The 22,668-nt window shown below is 44.8% G+C and overlaps 2 protein-coding genes and 1 pseudogene across 2 annotated transcripts; 1 reads left to right on the plus strand and 2 right to left on the minus strand.

The window, feature by feature from the left end:
• Positions 1-137, plus strand: LOC123151515 (uncharacterized; annotated as a pseudogene).
• A 4,540-nt stretch (positions 138-4,677) lies between these two features.
• LOC123078400 (uncharacterized) lies at positions 4,678-5,709 on the minus strand. Its single transcript, XM_044500901.1, has 3 exons — positions 5,447-5,709; positions 5,194-5,364; positions 4,678-5,039 (listed from the first exon to the last, which is right to left on the minus strand). The coding sequence occupies exons 1-3, from the start codon at positions 5,556-5,558 to the stop codon at positions 4,678-4,680; spliced, it is 645 nt and encodes a 214-aa protein (XP_044356836.1). The 5' UTR covers positions 5,559-5,709.
• A 9,465-nt stretch (positions 5,710-15,174) lies between these two features.
• On the minus strand, positions 15,175-16,501 carry LOC123091088 (uncharacterized). The gene is made up of 3 exons (XM_044512490.1): positions 16,305-16,501; positions 16,045-16,197; positions 15,175-15,871 (listed from the first exon to the last, which is right to left on the minus strand). The coding sequence occupies exons 1-3, from the start codon at positions 16,423-16,425 to the stop codon at positions 15,621-15,623; spliced, it is 525 nt and encodes a 174-aa protein (XP_044368425.1). The 5' UTR covers positions 16,426-16,501; the 3' UTR covers positions 15,175-15,620.
• Positions 16,502-22,668: the final 6,167 nt, after the last annotated feature.

Genomic DNA, 22,668 nt, shown 5'->3' on the forward strand with positions numbered 1-22,668 from the left:
CATGTCTAGAGGCGAGATCGTCTCCCAAGTTCTGGCCGGCCTCGACCTCGACTACAACCCGGTCGTGTCGGCGCTTGCTGCGCGGGTTGAACCCGTGTCCGTCCAGGAGCTGTACACTCAGCTTCTCAGTTTTGACGCACACCTCAATCTTCTCCATGGGATGAACGTGCGCCAGTCTTCAGCTAACGCCGCCTCTCGTGGCCATGGTACTGGCCGTGGGCGCGGTCATCAGGGGAGGAACCACAGCAACATCAGCGGTGGTGGCGGGCGCGGCCGCGGCGGCGGATCAGGTGCACGGCCCGGCGGGAGCGGCTACACCAACACCAACACTCCTGCCCGTTCTGGAGGGGGTGGCTTCAACAACAATCACACCTCCTCTGGTCCTTCCTCAAGCAACCGTGTTCGGTGCCAATTGTGCAAGAAATTGGGCCATGAGGTCATGGACTGTTGGCATCGTTACGATGAAGACTTTGTTCCTGACGCTCGTCATGTCGCTGCTGCAATCAGAAAGCAAGGGGGAGATGGCACGGTCTGGTACGCCGACTCGGGGGAGACTGATCATGTCACTAACGAGCTTGAAAAACTCTCCATGAGGGAGAGATACTTCGGCAACGATCAAATTCACACCGCAAGCGGTGGAGGTATGGATATTTGTGACATTGGTCAAGCATCTATTAATTCCCCTACTCTTAAACGTGATCTTGTTCTAAAAGATGTCCTTCATATTCCACAAGCCGACAAAAACCTAGCATCTATGTCTCGTTTATCTGCCGATAATAATGTTTTCTTTGAAACTCACCCAACATATTTTTTTCATCAAGGATCGGGCAACGAGGGAGCTCATTCACCACGGTAGATGCATTGGAGGCTTGTATCCCATCACATCCGGAGCACTTAGTCGAAAGCTTCGTCATCAAGTTTACTCCGTCATCAAGCCCTCCTTGGCGAGATGGCATCAAAGATTAGGACATCCTTCTTCGGTCATAGTCAAGCAAGTAGTGAATAAAGGCAATCTTCCATTGTCATCTAGTCAAAATATTGAGTCTGTTTGTGATGCTTGTCAGTGTGCAAAGAGTCACCAACTCCCTTATCCTAAGTCAAATAGGGTGTCTCGTGCTTCATTGGAACTTATTTTTAGTGGTGTATGGGGTCATGCAAGAGATTCTTTTGAAAGAAAAAATATATTATGTTAGTTTTATTGATGACTTTAGCAAGTTTACTTGGACATATTTGCTTAAGTTTAAATCTGAAGTTCTTTCCATCTTCCAAGAATTTCAGAAACTTGTTGAGCGTCAATTTAACAGAAAGATTATTGCAGTTCAAAGTGACTGGGGAGGAGAGTATGAGAAACTCAACTCTTTCTTTCGTGACATTGGTATTAGTCATCATGTCTCTTGCCCTCATGCTCATCAGCAGAATGGCTCCGCCGAGCGTAAACATCGCCACATTGTCGAAGTAGGTCTATCCCTTCTAGCTCATGCATCCATGCCCTTAAAATATTGGATGAAGCCTTTATTGCTGCCACTTATCTTATAAATCGTCTTCCTAGCAAAGTGATTGGACATATTACTCCTTTGGAAAAATTGTTTCATCAAAAACCAGATTATAACTCCTTGAGAATTTTCGGGTGTGCTTGTTACCCTAATCTTCGTCCATATAATCATCACAAACTTGAGTTTCGTTCTACTCAATGTGTGTTTCTCGGTTATAGTAACCTTCATAAACGATACAAGTGTCTTGAAATTTCTACTGGACGAATCTATATTTCTCGTGATGTTATATTTGATGAAACAATATTCCCTTTTGAAAAACTTCATCCAAATGTCGGAGCGCTACTTCGTGCAGAAATTGCACTTCTTCCGGAGTATATGTCTAGTCCAGATCACGGGGGTGAGTTAAATAGTGCTGATCATGTGACTAATCCTAAAGAAAATTTGATTTTTGATGATAAAACTGCAGCTTCAGGGCGTGATTTCATGCAGAGGGATGTAGCCAAAATTGTCACGGGATCCCAGGAAGATTTGGGCACCAGCAGAACAGGATCCGAGGAAAATTCCCGCGTCAGACTGGGCGCGCGATCCCAGGTGATTCCCTCTGTGTCGCATGCACCAGCCGACGACAGCCGAGGCAGCGTGGGCCCTTCTAGCCGTGCTGGCGCGGGCCAGTGCGGCTCCCCAAGCGCCACGCGCACGGCTGATGGGCTGGTGGCCGACCAGGCGACAGGCGCGGGGCCCAGCACCAACGTCTCGCCCCGCGCATCCGAGGAGACAACCAGGGAGGGCGACACGCGGCGCGGTTCCACTGGAGCGCTGATCGCGAGGGAGATCCCTGTCGCCTCGGATCTGGAGCGATCTGGCGCAGCGGATCTAGATCGGTCGGGTACGGTGGATCCGACCGGATCTTTTGTGGTTGCAAATTCTGCTGATGATTCTGATGCGCCAGGTATTCCACTTCGACACACAAGATCTTGGTCTGGTATTGTTAAGAAGAAGGAATACACTGATGGTACTATAAGGTATGATAAAATTAAACGTGCCTTTCTCACTAGTATGGGTGAACCAACTCATTTGCATGATGCACTTGCTAGTAAGGAATGGAAAAAAGCCATGGATGTTGAATATGAAGCACTTATGAAAAACAAAACTTGGCGTCTAGTACCACCAATAAAGGGCATAAATGTCATAGATTGCAAGTGGGTATACAAAATCAAGAAAAAATCTGATGGAAGCATAGACAGATATAAGGCAAGATTAGTTGCAAAAGGTTTCAAGCAGAGATTTGGTATTGATTATGATGATACTTTTAGTCCTGTTGTTAAAGCAGCTACTATCCGACTTGTGCTATCTGTTGCGGTTTCCAAGGGTTGGAGTTTAAGGAAGCTAGATGTTCAGAACACGTTTCTTCATGGTGTTCTGGAAGAAGATGTTTTTATGCGGCAACCACCAGGTTATGAGAACAAAAGCTCACCTAATTTTGTTTGCAAGTTAGATAAGGCTTTATATGGTTTGAAACAGGCTCCAAGAGCCTGGTACTCAAGGTTGAGCACTCAGTTACAACAACTTGGGTTTACACCATCTAAGGCAGATACCTCATTGTTTTTCTATCAAAAAGGAAATGTCATTATCTATGTTTTAGTATATGTTGATGACATTATTGTTGCTAGTTCAAGTTCAGATGCTACCACTTGTTTGCTTAAGGATTTAAAGATGGAGTTTGCTCTAAAGGATCTAGGAGATCTTCATTATTTTCTTGGCATAGAGGTCAAACAGATAAAAGATGGTATACTTCTTTCACAGGAGAAATATGCTCGTGACATACTCAGGAGAGTAGGGTTGGAAAACTGCAAATCCGTAAGTACACCAATCTCAACTTCAGAAAAGCTCACAGTTGATAGTGGAGAAGCACTTGGACCTGAGGATGCAACAAACTATAGAAGTATTGTGGGTGCATTACAATATTTGACTCTTACACGTCCTGATATTTCTTACTCTGTAAACAAAGTGTGTCAATATTTGCATGCACCTACTACTACTCATTGGACTGCAGTTAAAAGAATTGTAAGGTATCTGAAGTTCTCAGAAGGACTTGGACTTAGAATTGTCAAGTCTTCATCTATGCATGTGACTGCTTACCCAGATGCAGATTGGGCAGGATGTCCTGATGATAGGAGGTCTACAGGTGGATTTACTGTTTTTCTGGGAACAAATCCTATATCATGGAGTGCAAGGAAACATGCTACAGTTTCGAGGTCGAGTACTGAAGCAGAGTATAAGGCTCTAGCAAATGCCACAGCTGAAGTCATGTGGATTCAAACATTGCTTTATGAGCTTGGAATTAATACTCCACAAGCTGCAAGATTATGGTGTGATAATATTGGTGCAACATATCTTTCAGCTAATCCTGTTTTTCATGCACGTACTAAACATATTGAGGTTGATTTCCACTTCGTCAGAGAAAGAGTAGCTCGCAAACTGCTTGACATAAAGTTTATACCCACTGGTGATCAACTGGCTGATGGCTTTACAAAACCTCTCACTATGAGGAGGCTTGATGAGTTTAAGTTCAATCTCAACCTTGGAATTGCATAGGTTTAGATTGAGGGGGAGTGTTGGAATATTTGTATAGAAATAGAGTTGTATAGAGAGAGAACTTCTCCTGTTTAAACTTGTATCTTCTCTCTATTCCTTCTTCTGTTCCAACTCTTTACCGATCGATCTAGCGATCGTTTTCTTCTTGTAAGCCACGGCATTGCCCATATAAATATAAGTGCGGCCCGAGCAAAGGGTTCAACGCTTCCCAATATTCTTACACAGTGCCGAGAGTTAAAGCTTTTCAGTGAACTACTAACACATTGCATGCATTTACCAAAAACATAACACTCACAATGGTAGTAGTACCAGTCTACTGCACGGTAACATCCATGGCAGGTAAAAGATAACAGCAATTAACCTACTGGACAGTCATGTAATCTGAACTGAACCCACTGCGCAGATGTAAAAAGTTGCAGAAAAACCAAAGTTGGCAATGACTGACAAGCAATGTGCAGCACAACCAACAGTTGCATTGGCCACATTGCCAGAGAAGAAAAACCAACGAGCTAAACACTGCAAGAACACATCAGAAGTGAGACCAATTAACCGGAGCACACCATCATCAGGTGATCGTCTCCAGCCATCATCAACTACGTAGCATCATCGTCTCCACAACGGGGAACTGATCAACTCCCTGCTCTGCTTGTGGACGGCCGGTGGCGCGCGCCTTGGACGAACGGCGGCGCAAACGGCGGCCGGCGCCGCAAACCGAGCAACATATCCTGGCGCACCGGCTGTAGCGGCAGGGCACGCAGAAGCAGACGTGCCTGTAGGGGACCCGGGGGATCGTCGCTATCCATCGTCGGCAAGCCCTGCAAATCCCGGCGCGCACCGTCGGCTGATGGGGGGCGGGGGGCTGTGGCACGATCAGGTCGGAGAGGTTCACGAACCTCCACGGAGACGACGCTTCCTTTTCCTCGCCGGCAGCCGAGCCACCATCCGGCAGCCCTGCTCAGGGGCCAAGAAGAAACGCACGGAGATGTACTGTCAGTCCAAGAAACGAATTGCAAACCAAGAAACAAACGGGAATCCAAGAAACGAACTGGAAACCAAGAAACGAACTGGAATCCAAGAAACGATTTGGGAACGGAAGCCAAATTACCGCGAGCATAGTCTCTCGCCGCCTGTCCCCTCAGGTGGACTGACAACTCCCTCTCCTGCCTCTCTAGGAACAAACGGTAGGCGTCCATAACGTTCATTGCCCGCGGATCCTGAGGAGGCGGCGGAGGCAACACCATCCTCGTGCTCTGTTCCCCGTCCTCCCTCCCGGAATCTGCAAGAAACCAAACTCTCAACACACCAGAATCCAAGAAACGCGGACATCAGGAACAAAGACGGCGCACTTAGCAACCAACCTCCGCTGATAAGGTAGGCGCTGGGGGATAAGGCCTCGTCGTCGCTTTCCGCCTCTTGGCATGCTGAAGGTGGCCGCGACGTCCCTGGAGGGTCGTCGGAGGCCCCTGCCATCTCTCGTGCCGCGGAAAGAACCTCACGCCAAGCAATCGACTGAGCGCCTCCGTAAGAACCTCACCGAGAGGTAGGCAGGATCGAGGACGATAAAGAAAGCTACGGCCTACGGGAGAGAGAGGAGAGTTGCAGGGGAGCAACGGGGAGCGAGGGAGAGGGAAGACGCACGGAAGAAGACGAGACAATTACTCCTATATAAAAGGCTCAGATGGGCCGAGAAGATGGCTCCACAGTTTGCACACAGCCCATTTGACGGTCCAAAGACTTGGTAGTGTAATTTTGCAGGGGCATTTCCTAACGGGCGCCTTAAGCGCCCGTTTCTGTTGCCGCAAACAGGCGCACACCCCCGCGCTGCGCTGGGCCGGCCCATTTCCTTCCTTTTCTTTCTGTCAAAAAACTGCAGCAAAAATCTTATAGCGATTGTGAAGGGCGAACTCGCGATCTCTCCGTTCAAAACGCAGCGCACTAACCAACAGACCACGTTACCGATTACGTACATTTACTTATTTTCGTTCTTTTATTTACATAGGCCGCGAGAGCTCACCAAACCAGCTTTCACTACTCGCTGATTTCTGGGCGTTTTTTTTATTTCTGTTTCCTTTTTTTTCTCATTTTCTTGTTATTTCCTAAAAATGCGAATTTTTAAATTCGTGAAATTTTTAAAATTGAACTTTTATCAAATTGATGAACTTGTTTAAAATTCAATGAAAATTTTCAAATTCCATAATTTTTTAAAACGTGAACAATTATTGAGAACATGAACAAAAACTTATATACGATGAGCGATTTTCGAATATACACTGAACAATTTTCGGTGTACGATGAACAACTTTTAACTACACAGCAAACATTTTTGTGGTATACATTGAAATAACTTAAAACATATTTATACTTTTTTTGATATAAGATAACCAATTGAACATTTTTGTAATATAATCTGAACAATTTTTAACTACACATTGAACAATTTGTGCTATGCGCTGAAAAACCATTTAAATACCCATTGAACATTTTTTGATGTACACTGAACAATCTAAAATTGTGAACAAAATTTGAAAAAGTGAATAAATTTAAAAATATGAACACATTTTGAAATCAAGAACAAAAAACGAAAAGTACTTTTTTTTGTAATTCTATGAACTTTTTTCAAATTTGATGAACCTTTCCTAGATTTTGATGAACATTTTCTAGATTTCGACGAACTTTTTTTAAATTTGATGAACCAGACGCTTGTTCTTATACTGTTGGCGCTTCAATAGTTCACTAAAGTTGAGTTGTCCTCGTGGTTAGGCATATCCGTACAGGAAGATATGGTCTTCAGTTCGATTCCTGTGGGACGCACCATTTTTGCTGCTTTTTTCGTTAATTTACACTGCGCAGCGTTCGAATCCTGAGTGTGGTTAACCAGGCGCGTTGGCCTTGTTGGGCCAGGCCCAGCTAGGCAGCGCATGAGCGCCAGTATGCGTTACGGGCGCTAAAGGCGCGGCTTAGGAGCTCCCTTTTGCAGGTCCAAGGAGTGCTCTTAGTCGGAAAACCCTATTCGCCGCATTTTGCGGCGAATTGACGAGGCTCCGCACACCCCGGGAAGATTTGGGCCGGCCCAGTTTCGGTTACCACCGGTTTTGTGAACCCTGAACCGGTTTTCGTTTTTTATCGTTTTTTTTCTTTTTTCTTTTTTCCTTTTTATGTTTCTGTTTCTTTTTTTCCTTTTTTTCTTTTTCCTTTTTTTGTTTTCTGTTTCTTCTTTCAGTTTTCCTTTTTAAGTTAATTTCTCTTTTCAACAAATTTTCTCTCTTTTGTATTTTATTTCTTTTTTCTTTTCTTCTCTTATTTCCAAACTTTTTTCAAAATATTCAAGTTTTGTTCATGTTCCCAAAAAAAAGTTCAGCTTTCGAAAAAATGTTCTTATTATACACAAAAATTCAAAACTTTTGAAGTTCAAAAAGTGTAACGGATTTCAATTTTTTTGTTCACTTATTAAAAAAGTTGACACTTGCAACTTTGTTAGGATCTTTCAAAAATTGCACTCCATTTTAAAATTTGTTCTCAAGATTCAAAAAATGTTCATGCATTAAAAATTTATTCGCGTTTCGAAGCTTGTTCTATGTTTCTTTTCTTTATGTTCTTTTGAAATTTTACAACTTCGGAAAATTTGTTCACAAATTTAAGAAAAATATTTGTTTTTCTAATTTTTGTTTGTGAGTTTCCATAAATGTTCCAATTTAAAAAATTTCCATGTTTAAATAAAATTGCATTCGATTTTTTTTAGGAATTTCAAAAAGTGTTCCAGCTTTCCAAATTTGTTCACAAATTTATATAATGTTCATGTTTTCAAATTTTGTTCACAAATTGCAAAAATGTTCATAAATTCCATAAATTTGTTTGGGAGTTTGAAAAATTGTTCCCGTTCCAAAATTTGTTTGGAAATTTCAAAAAATGTTCATATTTACAGTTTTTGTTTGAAGTTTCAGAAATTGTTCCGTTTCCAAAAAAAAAAGCTAATTTAAGAAATGTTTGTTTTTTCAAATTTTGTTCTCGACTTTCATCAAATGTTCACGTGCAAAAGTTGTTCGTGTTTCTAAATTTTGTTTTTGAAATTTGAATTTTTTTTCCTGTTCAATTTTTTGGGTAGTTTTGAAAAATGTTTCTCTTCTAAATAATATATTCACATCTCGAAAATTCGTTTGTGTGTTGAAAAATGTTTGAGTTTTCCCAAAATTTGTAAATAGAACTAATAATGTTCGCGTTTGATAAAACATTCACGTTTTGTTTTTGAAAAAAAGTTTTATGTTCGAAGTAGATCTGGCTTGTTGTACGGCCGTCCTAAGTTCATTTAGTTTCGCAATGTCAAAATACATAAAACGCTAGTCAGGTGGACTGGCAAGTAAACCTGGGCAAACGTCGGGCCGGGCCGGGTTTTGGGCCGGGCTTGTAAAAGCCCGACCTTCATTTCTCAAGCCCGAGCCCGGCCCGAAGCCCTAAATACTCCCTGGTTTCAAGCCCGAGCCCGACCTGAAATCAAATCCGAAGCCCGATAGCCCGGCCCGAAATCAAGCCCGAAGCCTGAAAGCCCGGCCCGAACGTTGTTTTTTAGTACGTGTACGTGCAAGCCCGGCGCGAAAAATAGAAAAAGAGAAGCCCGAGCCCGACCCGAACTACCTTCCGGGCTGCAAAACAAAGCCCGAGCCCGACCCGAACTACCTTCCGGGCTACAAAACAAAGCCCGAGCCCGACCCGAACTACCTTCCGGGCTGCAAAACAAAGCCCGAGCCCGACCCGAGTGTCAAGCTCGGCCCTGCCCGGCCCGGGTCGTCGGGCCGGGCTGTCCATGCCCGAGTTTACTGGCAAGGAGCACACGGTCGCAACCGTCTAGTCGCCAGTTCGATTCCTGGGATCACGCCTTGCACAGTTTTTTGCATCCCTCTTTTCTCAGTCAGTACAACTCGATGGGCCGGCCCAGTCGGGCTGCCTCCCTGTGTGTTGCGTCATCAATTTGACGCAAAGAGCGTCCAGTCGGAGCTCCCCTCTTAGTCTGCGCGGGAGCTATATTCTCCTCGCTTACTGCGAGGATAACATAAGTCTTGCCCGTAGCGCCCATGCTTTTGGGCCGGCGAACTGGTGTTTTTTTTCTGTCGTCGTTTGCTGCTCTTCTGTTTTTTCGGGTTTTTTTTGTTTTCTTTTGTTTTTTCTCCCTGGTTTTTTTCTCCTCGGTTTTCTTTGTTTTCCTATGTTTCTCACTGGTTGACTCTTTTTTTTGCCTGTTTTTGCACTGGTTTTCATCCTTTTTTCATCGTTTTACTTTGGTTTTATTTGTTTTCCCCTGTTTTCATGGGTTTTTCTTTATTATCCTCGGTTTTCTTTGTTTCCCACCTTTTTGGGGTATACTTTAATTTCCTTTGTTTATTTCTTGATTTTCTTTGTTTTTCTTTGATTTTCTTTGATTCTTTTGTTGGTTTTCATCAGCTACTTTTTGTTCAACACATGTCTACTTTTTTCAGAACACAATGTACATTTTTAGTGTACACGTGAAACATTTTGTTGAGATGCATTGAACATCTTTCAAATACACAATGTATATTTTTCCTTAAATGCATCTTTTGAACACTTTTTGAAATAGAAGGTCAATATGTTTTAAAAATACATGGTGAATATTTTTGAATGGAAATAAAAAAGTTCACACACAACGTACATTTTTCGTATACATCAGGAACATGTTTATATATATGTTTAAGTTTGTTATAGACGTTTAACATATTTCATATACAACTGAAAGATATTTTTTTATGTACATGTTGAACATTTTCTAAATACACGATTCACATTTTTTAGTATATATTTTTATGTGTATTTTCTTTTTCGTACACATTATACATTTTTGGTATACATATATCTTTTTTTTCATTTAACTTATTTTGGTATACATATAAACATTTTTCCCTTTAATATTTTTTAAATACATGATTAACATTTCTTAGATCTACTTTTTTCCATAGACCTCTTAAATTATTTTCATAGACTAGGGACATTTTTATACACGTGTTAAACATTTTTAAATACATGACTAATATTTTTCTAAAATATATGTTTTTATGTCTACTTTTTTAATACACGTTGTACATTTTTCTTGTACATATGGACCATTTTTTATACCCATTTGACATTTTTCAAATAAATGTTTAATAATTTTCAAATATATGTGTTAAACAATTTTATTCTACATGTGCTATTCTTTTTAAAAAAATACATGATTAATTTTTTTGAAATGTGTAATGGATACTTCGAAAATGAAGGCAAAAAGGAAAATGAAAATAACAAATAAAAGAGAAGAAAATAGAAACATATCTTCACCCTTTTGGGTTTTTTTCCCATGTCTCCACCCCTTGCTCCCACTATAAATAGAGGTGGAGAGAGATCTCCATCTCATCCAAGTTTTCACTTGAGCTCTCTCATACAAAGGCACGCAATGATCTTCCCTTCTATCTCCCTCCACGAAAGAGTTTCGTAGCGCTGAAAGGCTGCCTAGTCTCTGGCAGGGGTTAGAGCATTACTAGTAGAGCCCTCAAACCCTCAAACCCCTAAAAATAACTGCTTTTTTTTTACAGTTTTCGCGGAAAAAACACCGTAGACTAGAACCTATAAACCCTCAAACTCGTAAAAAAATTTAGAGGTCCAACCCTCAAACTAGTTTGCAATCCGTAGAAGTAGGGGTTGAGAGGAAAATCGCCCCCCAACCCGCACTCGCTCGCTCGCTCCTCGCTTGCGCGGGAGCCAACTGCTCCTCCTCCCCGGCCTCCTTCTCCGGCCATGGAGGGCCCCGCCGCCGCCGCGCCTTCCTCGGCCGCCTACCCCGCCCCACCTCGCCCGCCCGGCCCCCGTCACCGCCCCGGCCGCCTCGCCCGCCCCCGCCCCTGCCCCCGCCCTCGCCCCGCCCGCCCGACCGTCGCAGACGTGGTGGCGGCGACCCACGTCGAGGCGAAGTGGCGGCGGGCGAGCCTCGCCACGCCTCCTCCCGCCTCCCAGGCTCCCGCCCCGGCTCCCGTCCTCGCCCCGGTGCCCGGCCCCTCCACGGCCGCCGCGCCCGCCCCCAAGAAGAGCCGGCCGAAGGCGGCCGGCCGTGGGCCTCGAGGGGCTTCGGCCAAGGTCGTCGGCTCGTCCCCGGCCGTGAAGAAGCCGCGGAAGAAGCCCGCCGCCGCGGCCGCGGCCCCGCCCGCCACTGTCGCCGAACCTCCTCCCGCCGCGCACAAGGTGTTCGAGGAAATGGCAACCCCATCCTCGTTCATGGACCTCCTCCAAAATGCGGAGGTGGACCTCGGAGCTCCGCCTCTAGACCCCTTTAGGGTTGGCGACGACTTGGAGGAAAAGGAGGAAGATGAGGAGGATGAAGGGGATGACGAGGAGGAGGTGGCCGAGATAGGGGTGGAGGCATTCACCGCCGCTTCCCACCCACACGCTCGGTCGACAAACTACACCGAGGCGGAAGATGTCCTCTTGGTTCGTGCTTGGGCAGCTGTGGGAATGGATGCTACCACCGGCACCGATCAAACCGGTAAACTGTATTAGCAAAGGATCGAGGACGTCTATTGTAGGATCAAGCCGAAGAATAGTGGGTTCAACCATCTCACTTTCCGGTCGCTTCAAGGCCGGTGGGAGTTGATCAAGCCCGCTTGTTCTCGTTGGAGTGCAGCCATGGACCAAGTGAGGGATGCACCACCTAGTGGAACCGTGGAGAGTGACTATGTGAGTACATATTTCTTCACTATTTTGATTATGTGTGTGCACTATGCTATTGGTGGGTTCTTATGTGATTTATGTGTGGTTGATAGGAGACAATTGCCAGCTTGAGGTACAAGGAGATGGCCGCTTCCAAGGGCAAGCCATTCCCATTTAAGCATGTTTGGTCAATTATTCAAACCTTTGACAAGTGGAAGTTGAGGGATCAAGAGACTGCACCCGAGAAGTCGGCAATGCTAAGGATGGACGATAGTGAAGATGAGGAGGAGAGGAACGTGGGCAAGCCCGAGGGAAACAAGAAGGGCAAGCTAAGGGTGAAGGTGGAAGAAGAGGCGTCAAGCCTAAGGGAGAAGATGGACCACATGATGAAGGCAAGAGAGGAATTGACAACAAAGACATTGGAGATTAAGCTTCTTATCACCGAGAAGAAGAAAGAGGTCAAGCTTGCACAAGTTGAAGCAAAACGTGAAGAAGCAAAGTGCAAGGCCGAGTTGGAGGAGAGGATGATCAAGCTCAAAGAGGCAAAGGTATGGAAAGAACTCATGGTGGAAGAGAAAGAGCACATGATGATGTCCAAGAAGGACATGGATCAAGACCAATTGCAATGGTGGAAGGACTACAAGGAGGACATCGCAGAGAGGAAGAGGATGTTCCGTGTTGCGTCCTCTACTTTTCGAGGTGACACTCCGATGAGTAGTTGTGGTGATGGCGGTGTGTACGACTCCACCGGTGCCGATGGAGATGCTTGATGGAGCCCGCTTGTGGTCTAGGAGATGGCGCCGAGGTGCAACTTTTGGTGATGGTGCCGATGAGAGGAGGAAGATGATGATTTTGTGATGTAAACTATTAAACCATGCATCAATGATTGTCATTTGGTAGTTTGTTTGGAAGTTGATTGTGTTCTTGTTGTCATAAATTGTGAGATGTCAAATGATAGATTTAAAGGTTGGGGTTGAGGCAAAGACTAGAACCCTCAAATCCAACCTTTAAAGCAGTTTACGGGTTGGGTTTGAGGGTTCTAGTATTTGCCCCTGTTTTTCAACCCTTAAAAGTGTCAAAAAGTGGCACTTCTCAACCCTTAAAAGTGCTTTAAGGATTTGAGGGTTTGAGGGTTCTACTAGTAATGCTCTTAGTTCTGGACGGCGAAGCCCTGCTGGATAGGTGACACCGTATGTGTACAACCTGGTAGAGAGATCATATGTTCGATCTTCTGTTTGATGGACTGACTGAGGTTCTGTCCGAGGGAGATAATCCTCGTGGTTGGGAGGTTGTACATTCCTAGCCGTGGGTATCTGCATCAACAATCTTCATCAACTCTACTTCTGGTGTGCTATGAGTTGATAAGGATTAATTCAAACATTGTATGCATCTTCATAGTGGTCTTGGGCTGGTGCATATGGGTCGGAAATTTTTGTTTTCTGTTGCGTTACCCTACACTGAGTACAAGCACAAATGAAATTCTGGAACAACCAAAGTTCGACACAAGCACAAGATTGTAGTGGTCGTTGTCCTCGGGCTCCAACAGCAACTGTGTCGCAGAGGGGGCCTAGGGGGAATGGTCGCTGCCTCACAGGGGCCTCTGCTACCGCTTCCCGTGTAGGAGTAGGACGGAGGCACGGAGCTCGAACTCAATGGATGTGCTACTACGGTGGGGAGTGGTGCTCGATGGATGCACCCGAGACCCGAGAGTAGCAAAAGGAGTGGGAGAAGTGGGTCGAGCCGCCGAGGGTGTCAGCGCTGCCGCACCGGATAAGCAAAATGCATGACCTAACCTAGCAAGGGCGCCGCCTCCATGCTCTGCTCTATCGTCTACGTGTGCATGAGGGTGGATTAAAGGAGGGTGAGGGTTCCCGTGAGGCCGTGCGCTGTGACTAGGGTTGAAGGAAGGTCCAAAATAGTAAGTTGGGGTGGGCATGGGGAGTTGGGAAGTGGGATGCGTCTTGGATTTTTTGATTTTTTTTGTTTAACCAAATTATTTCGGGTTTTAATCCAGAAAAACCAAACAAATACAGTTTGCTGTTTTGAAACTAAAACCATAACCATAATATAAAAAGACCAAAATTTTGGTTTCAGTTCATTTTTGCATTCGATTTTCTGTTTTGCACGCCCTGGGCGGTCACTTTGTACAACCAAACCAAGCACAAGCCATTCACTTTATCCTATTTGTTGGTTGAAATTGAATGGGGAACCAAAGTGGCAAACTGTCATTAAAAAGCTCAAAAATGGCAAGAAGTTGAAGAAAATCGATGGCTCTAGCTCTGAACAATCAATTGATTTGGATGATAAAGAAGAGGAAAGTGGAGGGGTGGATGTACAAGCGACCTGCCAAACAGGAACCGATAGGTGAAGGAAAAAAGTGGGAGAAGGAGAGGGCCGCCCGTGACGGCGCAGCAAGTAAAATGTTCGCCACATGGATGGACATTTTTTTTTGCAAAGAAGGAGATGAGGTACACACACTTCTTGGAGTGCAAAGGGAGAGGATGGTGTTCAATCGGGAGAGAGTGAAAGAGCAGTTGTCCATTGAGAGGGAGAAGATAAACATGAAGAAACAAGAGAAATTTGCAAAATGAGAGCTCGAAAATGTGGTGACAATGCACATAATGGAGCTCGAGAGCGAGAGAGAAGTTCAGGCTTACCATGAACATGTAAGATCCTAGGATCATGCTGCAAGACACTATATATTTGGATGAGAAAAGTAAAAAGTGGCTCGACATGAAGAAGAAGGAGATCAACGAGCGTAACAAAAGACTCGACTGATTCATTAGTGTATGGCTATCTATGCATGAATTGTTAAAAAATTGCATGTGCTGAATTGTGTTTTTTTTCTGCTTTGTCGAAATTATTGAATATGTGATGAATTGATGTTATATGATGGATGTACATGACTTTGCATGAATATAAGAGTTTAGATATGAGGGGCGTGGTTGTCTTGGAGGACAAATGAGGGGCTGAAAGAGGTTGTATTTGCTCAATTCGGTTGTAGTTGCTCTAAGGGTCTTATTCTAAGACTGGTCCGTTACAACAAAATATGAAAAACATTGATAAACACAGAAATATAATGAAACTCCAATGGACGTAGGCAAATATAGCAGGAATTGAATTAAACTCCATGGTAGTTTGCATCACTTAAGTTCACATAGACTCGCTGGTAATTACTATTCCCAAACCATTGCATTTGCCATATTAGCAGAGAAAAAGAACTACTCCAAGACCAATTGGCAACGCCACGAATAATTAAAAAAACAGACATATTCTTTCTCAGTAAAATTTTAACCTTTTTTCGACAAAAACAGATGTATTGAATTGAACTCTGACAGACAAGCACAAACACTCTGGTATCAGCCAAAAGAACACGCACAGCCAGTAGGCATCATAAAGTCTGCAGCAATTTCTCTCTCTCAAAACAAATGTCTGCAGCAATTAACCTGTCTGAACCAAAGTTCAGAACACTTGGTAACTAATACTACTCCCTCCGTTCCTAAATGTAAGTCTTTGTAGAGATTCCATCATTTTAAATTTAGATTCATTCATTTTGATCCGCTGTGTAGTTCATCTAATGAAATCCCTATAAAGACTTATATTTAGGAACGGAGGGAGTACTATGCAGCAAAACCATTGCGTTTGCCGCATTACTGGAGAAGAAAAACTATGAGCTTAACACTATACTCGAAGAACACATCAGAAGATTCAGAAGTGGAACCAGTCACTACTGCACAACGATGGTTTCGTAGCATCGACTCCAGAACGGGGCACTGACCAACTCCTTACTCTGCTTCTCGCGCCTTGGATGATCTTCGCTGAATCGATGGACGGGCGAGAGGGACGGAGTCCTCAACGGCTGTCGGCCGGGGCCGGCACCACCATCTCCGGTGCAGTAGACGCCGATCCAACGGACTCATCGGGGTGTGGCAGTGGCTGCGCCTCCGCTGCAGAGGGCTGATCGGCGGGTGGAGGTGGCCGCGGCTGTGTCACCGCCGCAACGAGCTCCTCCTCATTCCCGGACGGCGGCGCTTCTGCGTCGAGAGCGGAGACGGGTCTCCACCTGGACGTCACTTCCGCTTCCTCACCGGCTGACAAGCGCTCTGCTCTCGGGCCAAGAAGAGACGAAAGGGAGACGTCAGTCCAAGAAACGAACTGCAAGCCAAGAAACGAACTGGACGCCAAGAAACCAAGAAACCACACTCGCAAGACACCTTTTCGATCCAAGGAACAAATTGAATCCAAGAAACGAACTGGGAATTTGGAGCAAACTTACGGCGACCGATGTAGTCGCTCCGTCTCGGCGCTGACCGCCGCCCGGTGTTGGCTGTCGGGTTGGCGCCCATTCCTGCCACCAGCACAGACTGCAGCGATGGCGGCGGCGGAGGCACCACCTCCGTCCTCGTGCGCTCCCCGCCTCTCCCGAGGCCTGCAAGAAACCAAGAAATCAAACTCGTAACACCAAGAATCCAAGAAAACGCGGACATCAAGAAGACGAAAAGCGTGTTTGCTGCTGATATTTTCCCGGGAACCCACCTGCGTCGATCCAGACGTCTATGGAGGACACGTCTTCGTCGTCGGTTGAGGCAGCCCTCATACGTGCAGGTGGCCGCGACGTCCCGGGAGCGTCGCCGGAGGCCTGGCGCTTCTCTACCATCTCGCTCCCCTCGGCAATCACCGCGCACCAAGGAATCGCGTCTGCAGGAAGAGAACCAAACTACCACAGCGAGATGGGGTGGATCGAGCTAGAGAAAGGAAGCTACAGGAGAGAGGAAATTTATAGGGGAGGGGCGACGCGCGGAGGAAGACGAGACGGGCACTGGGCTCAGTGCCGCGAGTTGTTTGGGCGCGTGACGGCCCACTTGGGCCCATTTAATGTAGGCGAAATATCTGACACACAAACCTGCTCTCAGATAATTCTCAAGAGTTTCTATATAAAAAAAAGATAATTCTCAAGAAAAAAAAACCCTGCTCTCAGATAGCACTCCTCTACAGAGCGAATGCGATGCTTTCTTCTAATGGTACACTGGACAACTCCGGTGCCAAGTCGTAACTGCCGTTTATAGTTCTTCCATTGTGCATATGAACGTCCTGTCGCGTTCGTTTGGAGCTAAATGGACAAAAAACGCGGTTCAACATGCGGTTTGAACGGATAATCGTCCGTTTTTGTCTGGTTTCGACTCATTCCTAGCCCGAATTTAGGCCACGTTTGCATCGAGACGGGCAGCACGCGAACGGGCACGACGTGTGCCCTTGTCCTTCCCTGGCCCGCCCGTTGTTGGCACAGGCGTCCCTTTTCTCTTCCGTTCTTCCCCTGCTCCTCGCTCGCCCCCCCCCCCCCCCCCGTCATCGCCGCGGCTACCGTCGACGCCCATTTTCCCAGGTGCCTTCCTCACTTTCCTGGCAGGCCACCCGAACCACGATCGCGCCATGCCATAGCCGGCCACGCCCGTGTTTCGAAGGACTTTTTTGCTGGCCTTGGTGGCTCTTTGTTGTTGCAGCCGGTCGGAGAGAAGCTATGGTCGCCGACGACGCCCATCAACCCCAACACCTTTCGACAGGCGCTGCATAGCCACAGGGCGCCACCCGCCAACACCAACCTTGCCTGCTGCCTGTGAGGAGAGCTCGAGGTGCTGTTCCCGGCCGCATCTCCATCATGACCGCAAGGTGTTCGACACTTTGATCACAAGGTACTATGGATAGTGTGATGAGTATATTTTTTTCACAACTTCATTTATTCATCAGATGGTTCATCATCGGATGACAAAGACCTTGTGGTGGCTGCATTGGTCGTCAATGACCACATTGCTAGGCAGCGACCTCGATTCAGGGGATCAATCCTGGGTCATGCTCCGGCCTTGAACCGCAATAGGGAGAGCGGCCACGCCCTACTCTATGTCGATTACTTTGAGAACACCGCGCTCTTCAAACCACATCAATTCTGTCGCCGCTTCCATATGAGGAGACATGTGTTCAATCGTATACGGGAGAGAGTGGTAGGATATGACCCATACTTCGAGTCCAAAGAAGATGCCTGCTACTTCTTGAGCTTGCTTTGATTTTTTTCCTTAAAGAGGAAAGGGTGATGCATCAAAGTAGAGATAAATATTTTCCTCAGTTAAGAACCAAGGTATCAATCCAGTAGGAGACACAAGCAAGTCTCTAATCTATGCACCTGCACAAACTAACAAACACTTGCACACAACGTGAAAAAGGGGTTGTCAATCCCTTCACGGTCACGGACAATAGCGAGATCTGACAGAGATAGGTATAAAAGATAAATAAATTACAGCAAGGTATTTTTGGGTTTTTCGGTTTATAGATCCGAAAATATATGATGGAAAATAGACATGGGGGTCATAGGTTTCACTAGAGGATTCTCTCTTGAAAGAAAACATAAGGTGGGTAAACAAATTACTGTCGAGCAATTGATAGAAAAGCGCATAGTTATGACGATATATAAGGCAATGATCATGAATATAGGCATCACGTCCGTGACAAGTAGACCGACTCCTGCCTGTATCTACTACTATTAATCCACACATCGACCGCTATCCAGCATGCATCTAGAGTATTAAGTTCAGAAGAACAGAGTAACGCTTTAAGTAAGATGACATGATGTAGAAGGATAAACTCAAGCAATATGATATAAACCCCATCTTTTTATCCTTCATGGCAACAATATAATACGTGTCTGGCTACCCCTTCTGTCACCAGGTGAGGACACCGCAAGATTGAACCCAAAACTAAGCACTTCTCCCATTGCAAGAAGAACCAATCTAGCTGGCCAAACCAAACCGCTAGTTTGAAAAGAAATACAAAAATATTTTAATCATGCATAAAAGAGTTCAGAGAAGACTCAACTAATATTCATAGATAAACTAATCATAAATCCACAATTCATCGGATCTCGACAAACACACCGCAAAAGAATATTACATCGGATAGAACTCCAAGAATATCAAGGAGAACATTGTATTCAAGATCAAAGAGAGAGAAGAAGTCATCTAGCTACTAGCTATGGACCCTTAGGTCCATGGTAAACTACTCACGCTTCATCGGAAGGGCGACAAGGTTGATGTACAAGCCCTCCGTGATCGAATCCCCCTTCGGTAGGGTGCCGAAAAAGGCTCCAAGATGGGATCTCACGAAAATAGAGGCTTGCAGCGGCGGAAAAGTATTTTCGTGGATGCATATGATGTTGGGGGAATATTTGGCCTCCTCTCCAAGTCTCTTGGGTGTCTTCTAGTCCAAGAAAAATCATCGCGAAAGTTTTATTCCGTTTGGACTCCATTTGATATTCCTTTTCTGTAAAACTCAAAAACAAGGGGAAAACAGAAACTGGCACTGGGCTCTAGGTTAATAGGTTAGTCCCAAAAATAATATAAAATAGCATAATAATGCATATAAAACATCCAAAATAGATAATATAATAGCATGGAACTACAAAAAATTATAGATACGTTGGAGACATATCAATGCCCTTGGCAAGCTTGGCTTCTCTTCTTACTAAAATGCACTGTGGCTATTCGCATGCTTGCATATGAAATTCCAGGCAATTTTGTCGATGAGTATGTGCATATGAGTGAGTCCACATGTCTCATGTTAATGTACAGTTTCCACAGGCTATGGTGCCATTGTTTGGCCCTGAGTACCTGAGAGAGCCAACTGTCGCTGATACAGAAAGGTTGTTGGCGACCAATGCCAATAGGGGCTTTCCGAGCATGCTTGAGAGCATAAATTGTATGCACTTGAAGTAGAAGAACTGCCCATTTGATTGGCAGGGGCAGTACAAGGGGGATGTGAAGGGTGCTACTATCATACTAGAAGCGGTGGCTTCACAAGATCTTTGGATATGACATTCTTTCTTCGGCATGGCTAGTTCTCATAATAATATCAACGTGCTTCAACGTTCTCCAGCGTTCGCATGGCTAGCTGAAGGCCACTCCCCAGGGGTCAACTTTGAGATCAATGGCCACCATTACAACAAGGGATACTACCTAGCTGATGGTATCTATTCTTAGTGGTTAACTCTTGTGAAGACAATAGCCAATCAACAAGGAGAGAAAAGACAGAGATTTGCCCAAATGCAAGAGAGTGCTAGCAAGGGTGTGGGGCGTGTTTTTGGTGTGCTTCGATTATTGGGAAACGTAGCATGCAATTTGAAAAAAAATCCTACGCTCGCGCAAGATCTATCTAGGAGATGCATAGAAACAAGAAGGGGAGAACGTGTCTATGTACCCTCATAGACCAAAAGCGGAAGCGTTTTACAACGCGGTTGATGTAGTCGAACTTTTTCTCGTTCCGAACAATCAAGCACCGAACGTACGATACCTCTGAGTTCTGCACACATTCAGCTCGATGACGTCCCTCGAACTCTTGATCCAACAAAGTATCGAGGAAGTAGATGAGTTCCGTCAACACGACGGCATGGTGACGGTGATGGTGAAGTGATCCGCGCGGGGCTTCGTCTAAGCACTACGAGAATATGACCGAGGGTGTAATATGCGGAGGGAGGCGCCACACATGGCTAACATATGTTGTTGTGTGTTCTAGGCGCCTCCCCCCCTCATATATATAGATGGGAGGGAGAGAGAGCAGCCAAGGGGGGGCGCCCCAAGTAGGCCGAATACTACTTGGGGTTCCTCCCCAATTCGGCCCCCCTTTCCTTTGTCACCGGAGGGGGGAGGAAAGAGGAGGGAGGAGGGAAGGAAGGGGGAGGCCGAATCCCTCACCTTCCTTCTATCTTCCCCTCTTTACTTTCTCCTCTAGTGCGGCCCATATGGGGGGCGCAGCAGCCCCTGCTGGCTGCTGTGTTTCCCTTCTTGGCCCATTTCGGTGTCCTCTGGAACACTTTGGGTGTCCGAATACTATCATCCTATATATCAATCTTTACCCCTCGACCATTGCGAGACTCCTCGTCGTGTTCATGATCTCATCCAGGACTCCGAACAACATTCAGTCACCAAATCACATAACTCATATAATACAAAATCATCATCGAACGTTAAGCGTGCGAACCCTACGGGTTCGAGAACTATGTAGACATGACCGAGACACCTCTCCGGTCAATAACCAATAGCGGAACTTGGATACTCATATTGGTTCCTACATATTCTATGAAGATCTTTATCGGTCGTATTGTAATGACAACATACATTATTCCCTTTGTCATCGGTATGTTACTTGCCCAAGATTCGATCATTGGTATCTTCATACCTAGTTCAATCTCGTTACCGACAAGTATCTTTACTCGTTCCTTTATACATCATCCTGCAACTAACTCATTAGTCACTTTGCTTGCAAGGCTTCTTATGATGTGTATTACCGAGAGGGCCCAGACATACCTCTCTGATACTCGGAGTGTCAAATCCTAATCTCGATCTATGCCAACCCAACAAACACCTTCGGGGATACCAGTAGAGCATCCTTATAATCACCTAGTTACGTTGTGACCTTTGATAGCACACAAGGTATTCCTCTAGTATCTGGGAGTTGCATAATCTCATAATCAAAGGAACATGTATATGACATGAAGAAAGCAATAGCAATAAAACTGAACGATCAATATGCTAAGCTAACGGATGGGTCTTGTCCATCACATCATTCTCCTAATGATGTGATCCCGTTATCAAATGACAACTCATGTCCATGGTTAGGAAACCTTAACCATCTTTGATCAACGAGCTAATCAAGTAGAGGTTCACTAGGGACACAGTGCTTGTCTATGTATTCACACATGTATTTAGGTTTCCAATCAATACAATTCTAGCATGAATAATAAACATTTATCATGAATAAGGAAATATAAAATAACAACTTTATTATTGCCTCTAGGGCATATTTCCTTCAGTCTCCCACTTGCACTAGAGTCAATTATCTAGTTCACATCGCCATGTGATTTAACACCAATAGTTCACATCTTTATGTGATTAACACCCATAGTTCACATCTTTATGTGATTAACACCCATAGTTCACATCGCCATGTGACCAAAACCCAAAGGGTTTACTAGAGTCAATAATCCAGTTCACATCGCTATGTGATTAACACCCAAAGAGTACTAAGGCATGATCATGTTTTGCTTGTGAGAGAAGTTTAGTCAACGGGTCTGCCACATTCAGATCCATATGTATTTGCAAATTTCTATGTCTACAATGCTCTGCATGGAGCTACTCTAGCTAATTGCTCCCATGTTCAATACGTATATAAATTGAGATTCAGAGTCATCTAGATCAGTGTCAAAGCTTGCATCGACGTAACTCTTTACGACGAACTCTTTATCACCTCCATAACTGAGAAACATTTCCTTAGTCCTCTTTAGGTACCTAAGAATAATTTTGACCGTTGTTCAGTGATCTACTCCTAGATCACTATTGTACCCCCTTGCCAAACTCATGGCAAGGTATACAATAGGTCGAGTACACAACATGTCATACTTTATAGAATCTATGGCTGAGGCGTAGGGGATGACTTTCATTCTCTCTCTATCTTCTGCCGTTGTCAAATTTTGAGTCTTACTCAACTTCACACCTTGCAACATAGGCAAGAATCCTTTCTTTGACTGATCCATTTTGAACTTCTTCAAAATCTTGTCAAGGTATGTGCTTTGTTGAAAGTCCTATTAAGCATCTTGATCTATCTCTATAGATCTTGATGCTCAATATATAAGCAGATTCGCCGATGTCTTTTATTAAAAAAACCTTATTCAAGTATCCTTTTATGCTATCCAGAAATTCTACATCATTTCCAATCAACAATATGTCATCCACATATAATATTAAAAATGCTACAGAGCTCCCATTCACTTCCTTGTAAATACATGCTTCTCCGAAAGTCTATATAAAACCATATGCTTTGATTACCTCACCAAAGCGTATATTCCAACTCTGAGATGCTT

The sequence above is a fragment of the Triticum aestivum genome, chromosome 1B (assembly GCF_018294505.1).
Source record: "Triticum aestivum cultivar Chinese Spring chromosome 1B, IWGSC CS RefSeq v2.1, whole genome shotgun sequence".
NCBI lineage: Eukaryota > Viridiplantae > Streptophyta > Magnoliopsida > Poales > Poaceae > Triticum > Triticum aestivum.

Coding starts and splice junctions, on each gene's coding strand:
- LOC123091088 (XM_044512490.1), bottom strand. CDS start 16,425: ATGGTAGAGAAGCGCCAGGCCTCCGGCGACGCTCCCGGGACGTCGCGG. Junction 16,198..16,304: donor AGACGTCTGGATCGACGCAG/GTGGGTTCCCGG, acceptor GGTTTCTTGCAG/GCCTCGGGAGAGGCGGGGAG. Junction 15,872..16,044: donor GAGCGACTACATCGGTCGCC/GTAAGTTTGCTC, acceptor GCCCGAGAGCAG/AGCGCTTGTCAGCCGGTGAG.
- LOC123078400 (XM_044500901.1), bottom strand. CDS start 5,558: ATGGCAGGGGCCTCCGACGACCCTCCAGGGACGTCGCGGCCACCTTCA. Junction 5,365..5,446: donor CGCCTACCTTATCAGCGGAG/GTTGGTTGCTAA, acceptor GGTTTCTTGCAG/ATTCCGGGAGGGAGGACGGG. Junction 5,040..5,193: donor GGCGAGAGACTATGCTCGCG/GTAATTTGGCTT, acceptor GCCCCTGAGCAG/GGCTGCCGGATGGTGGCTCG.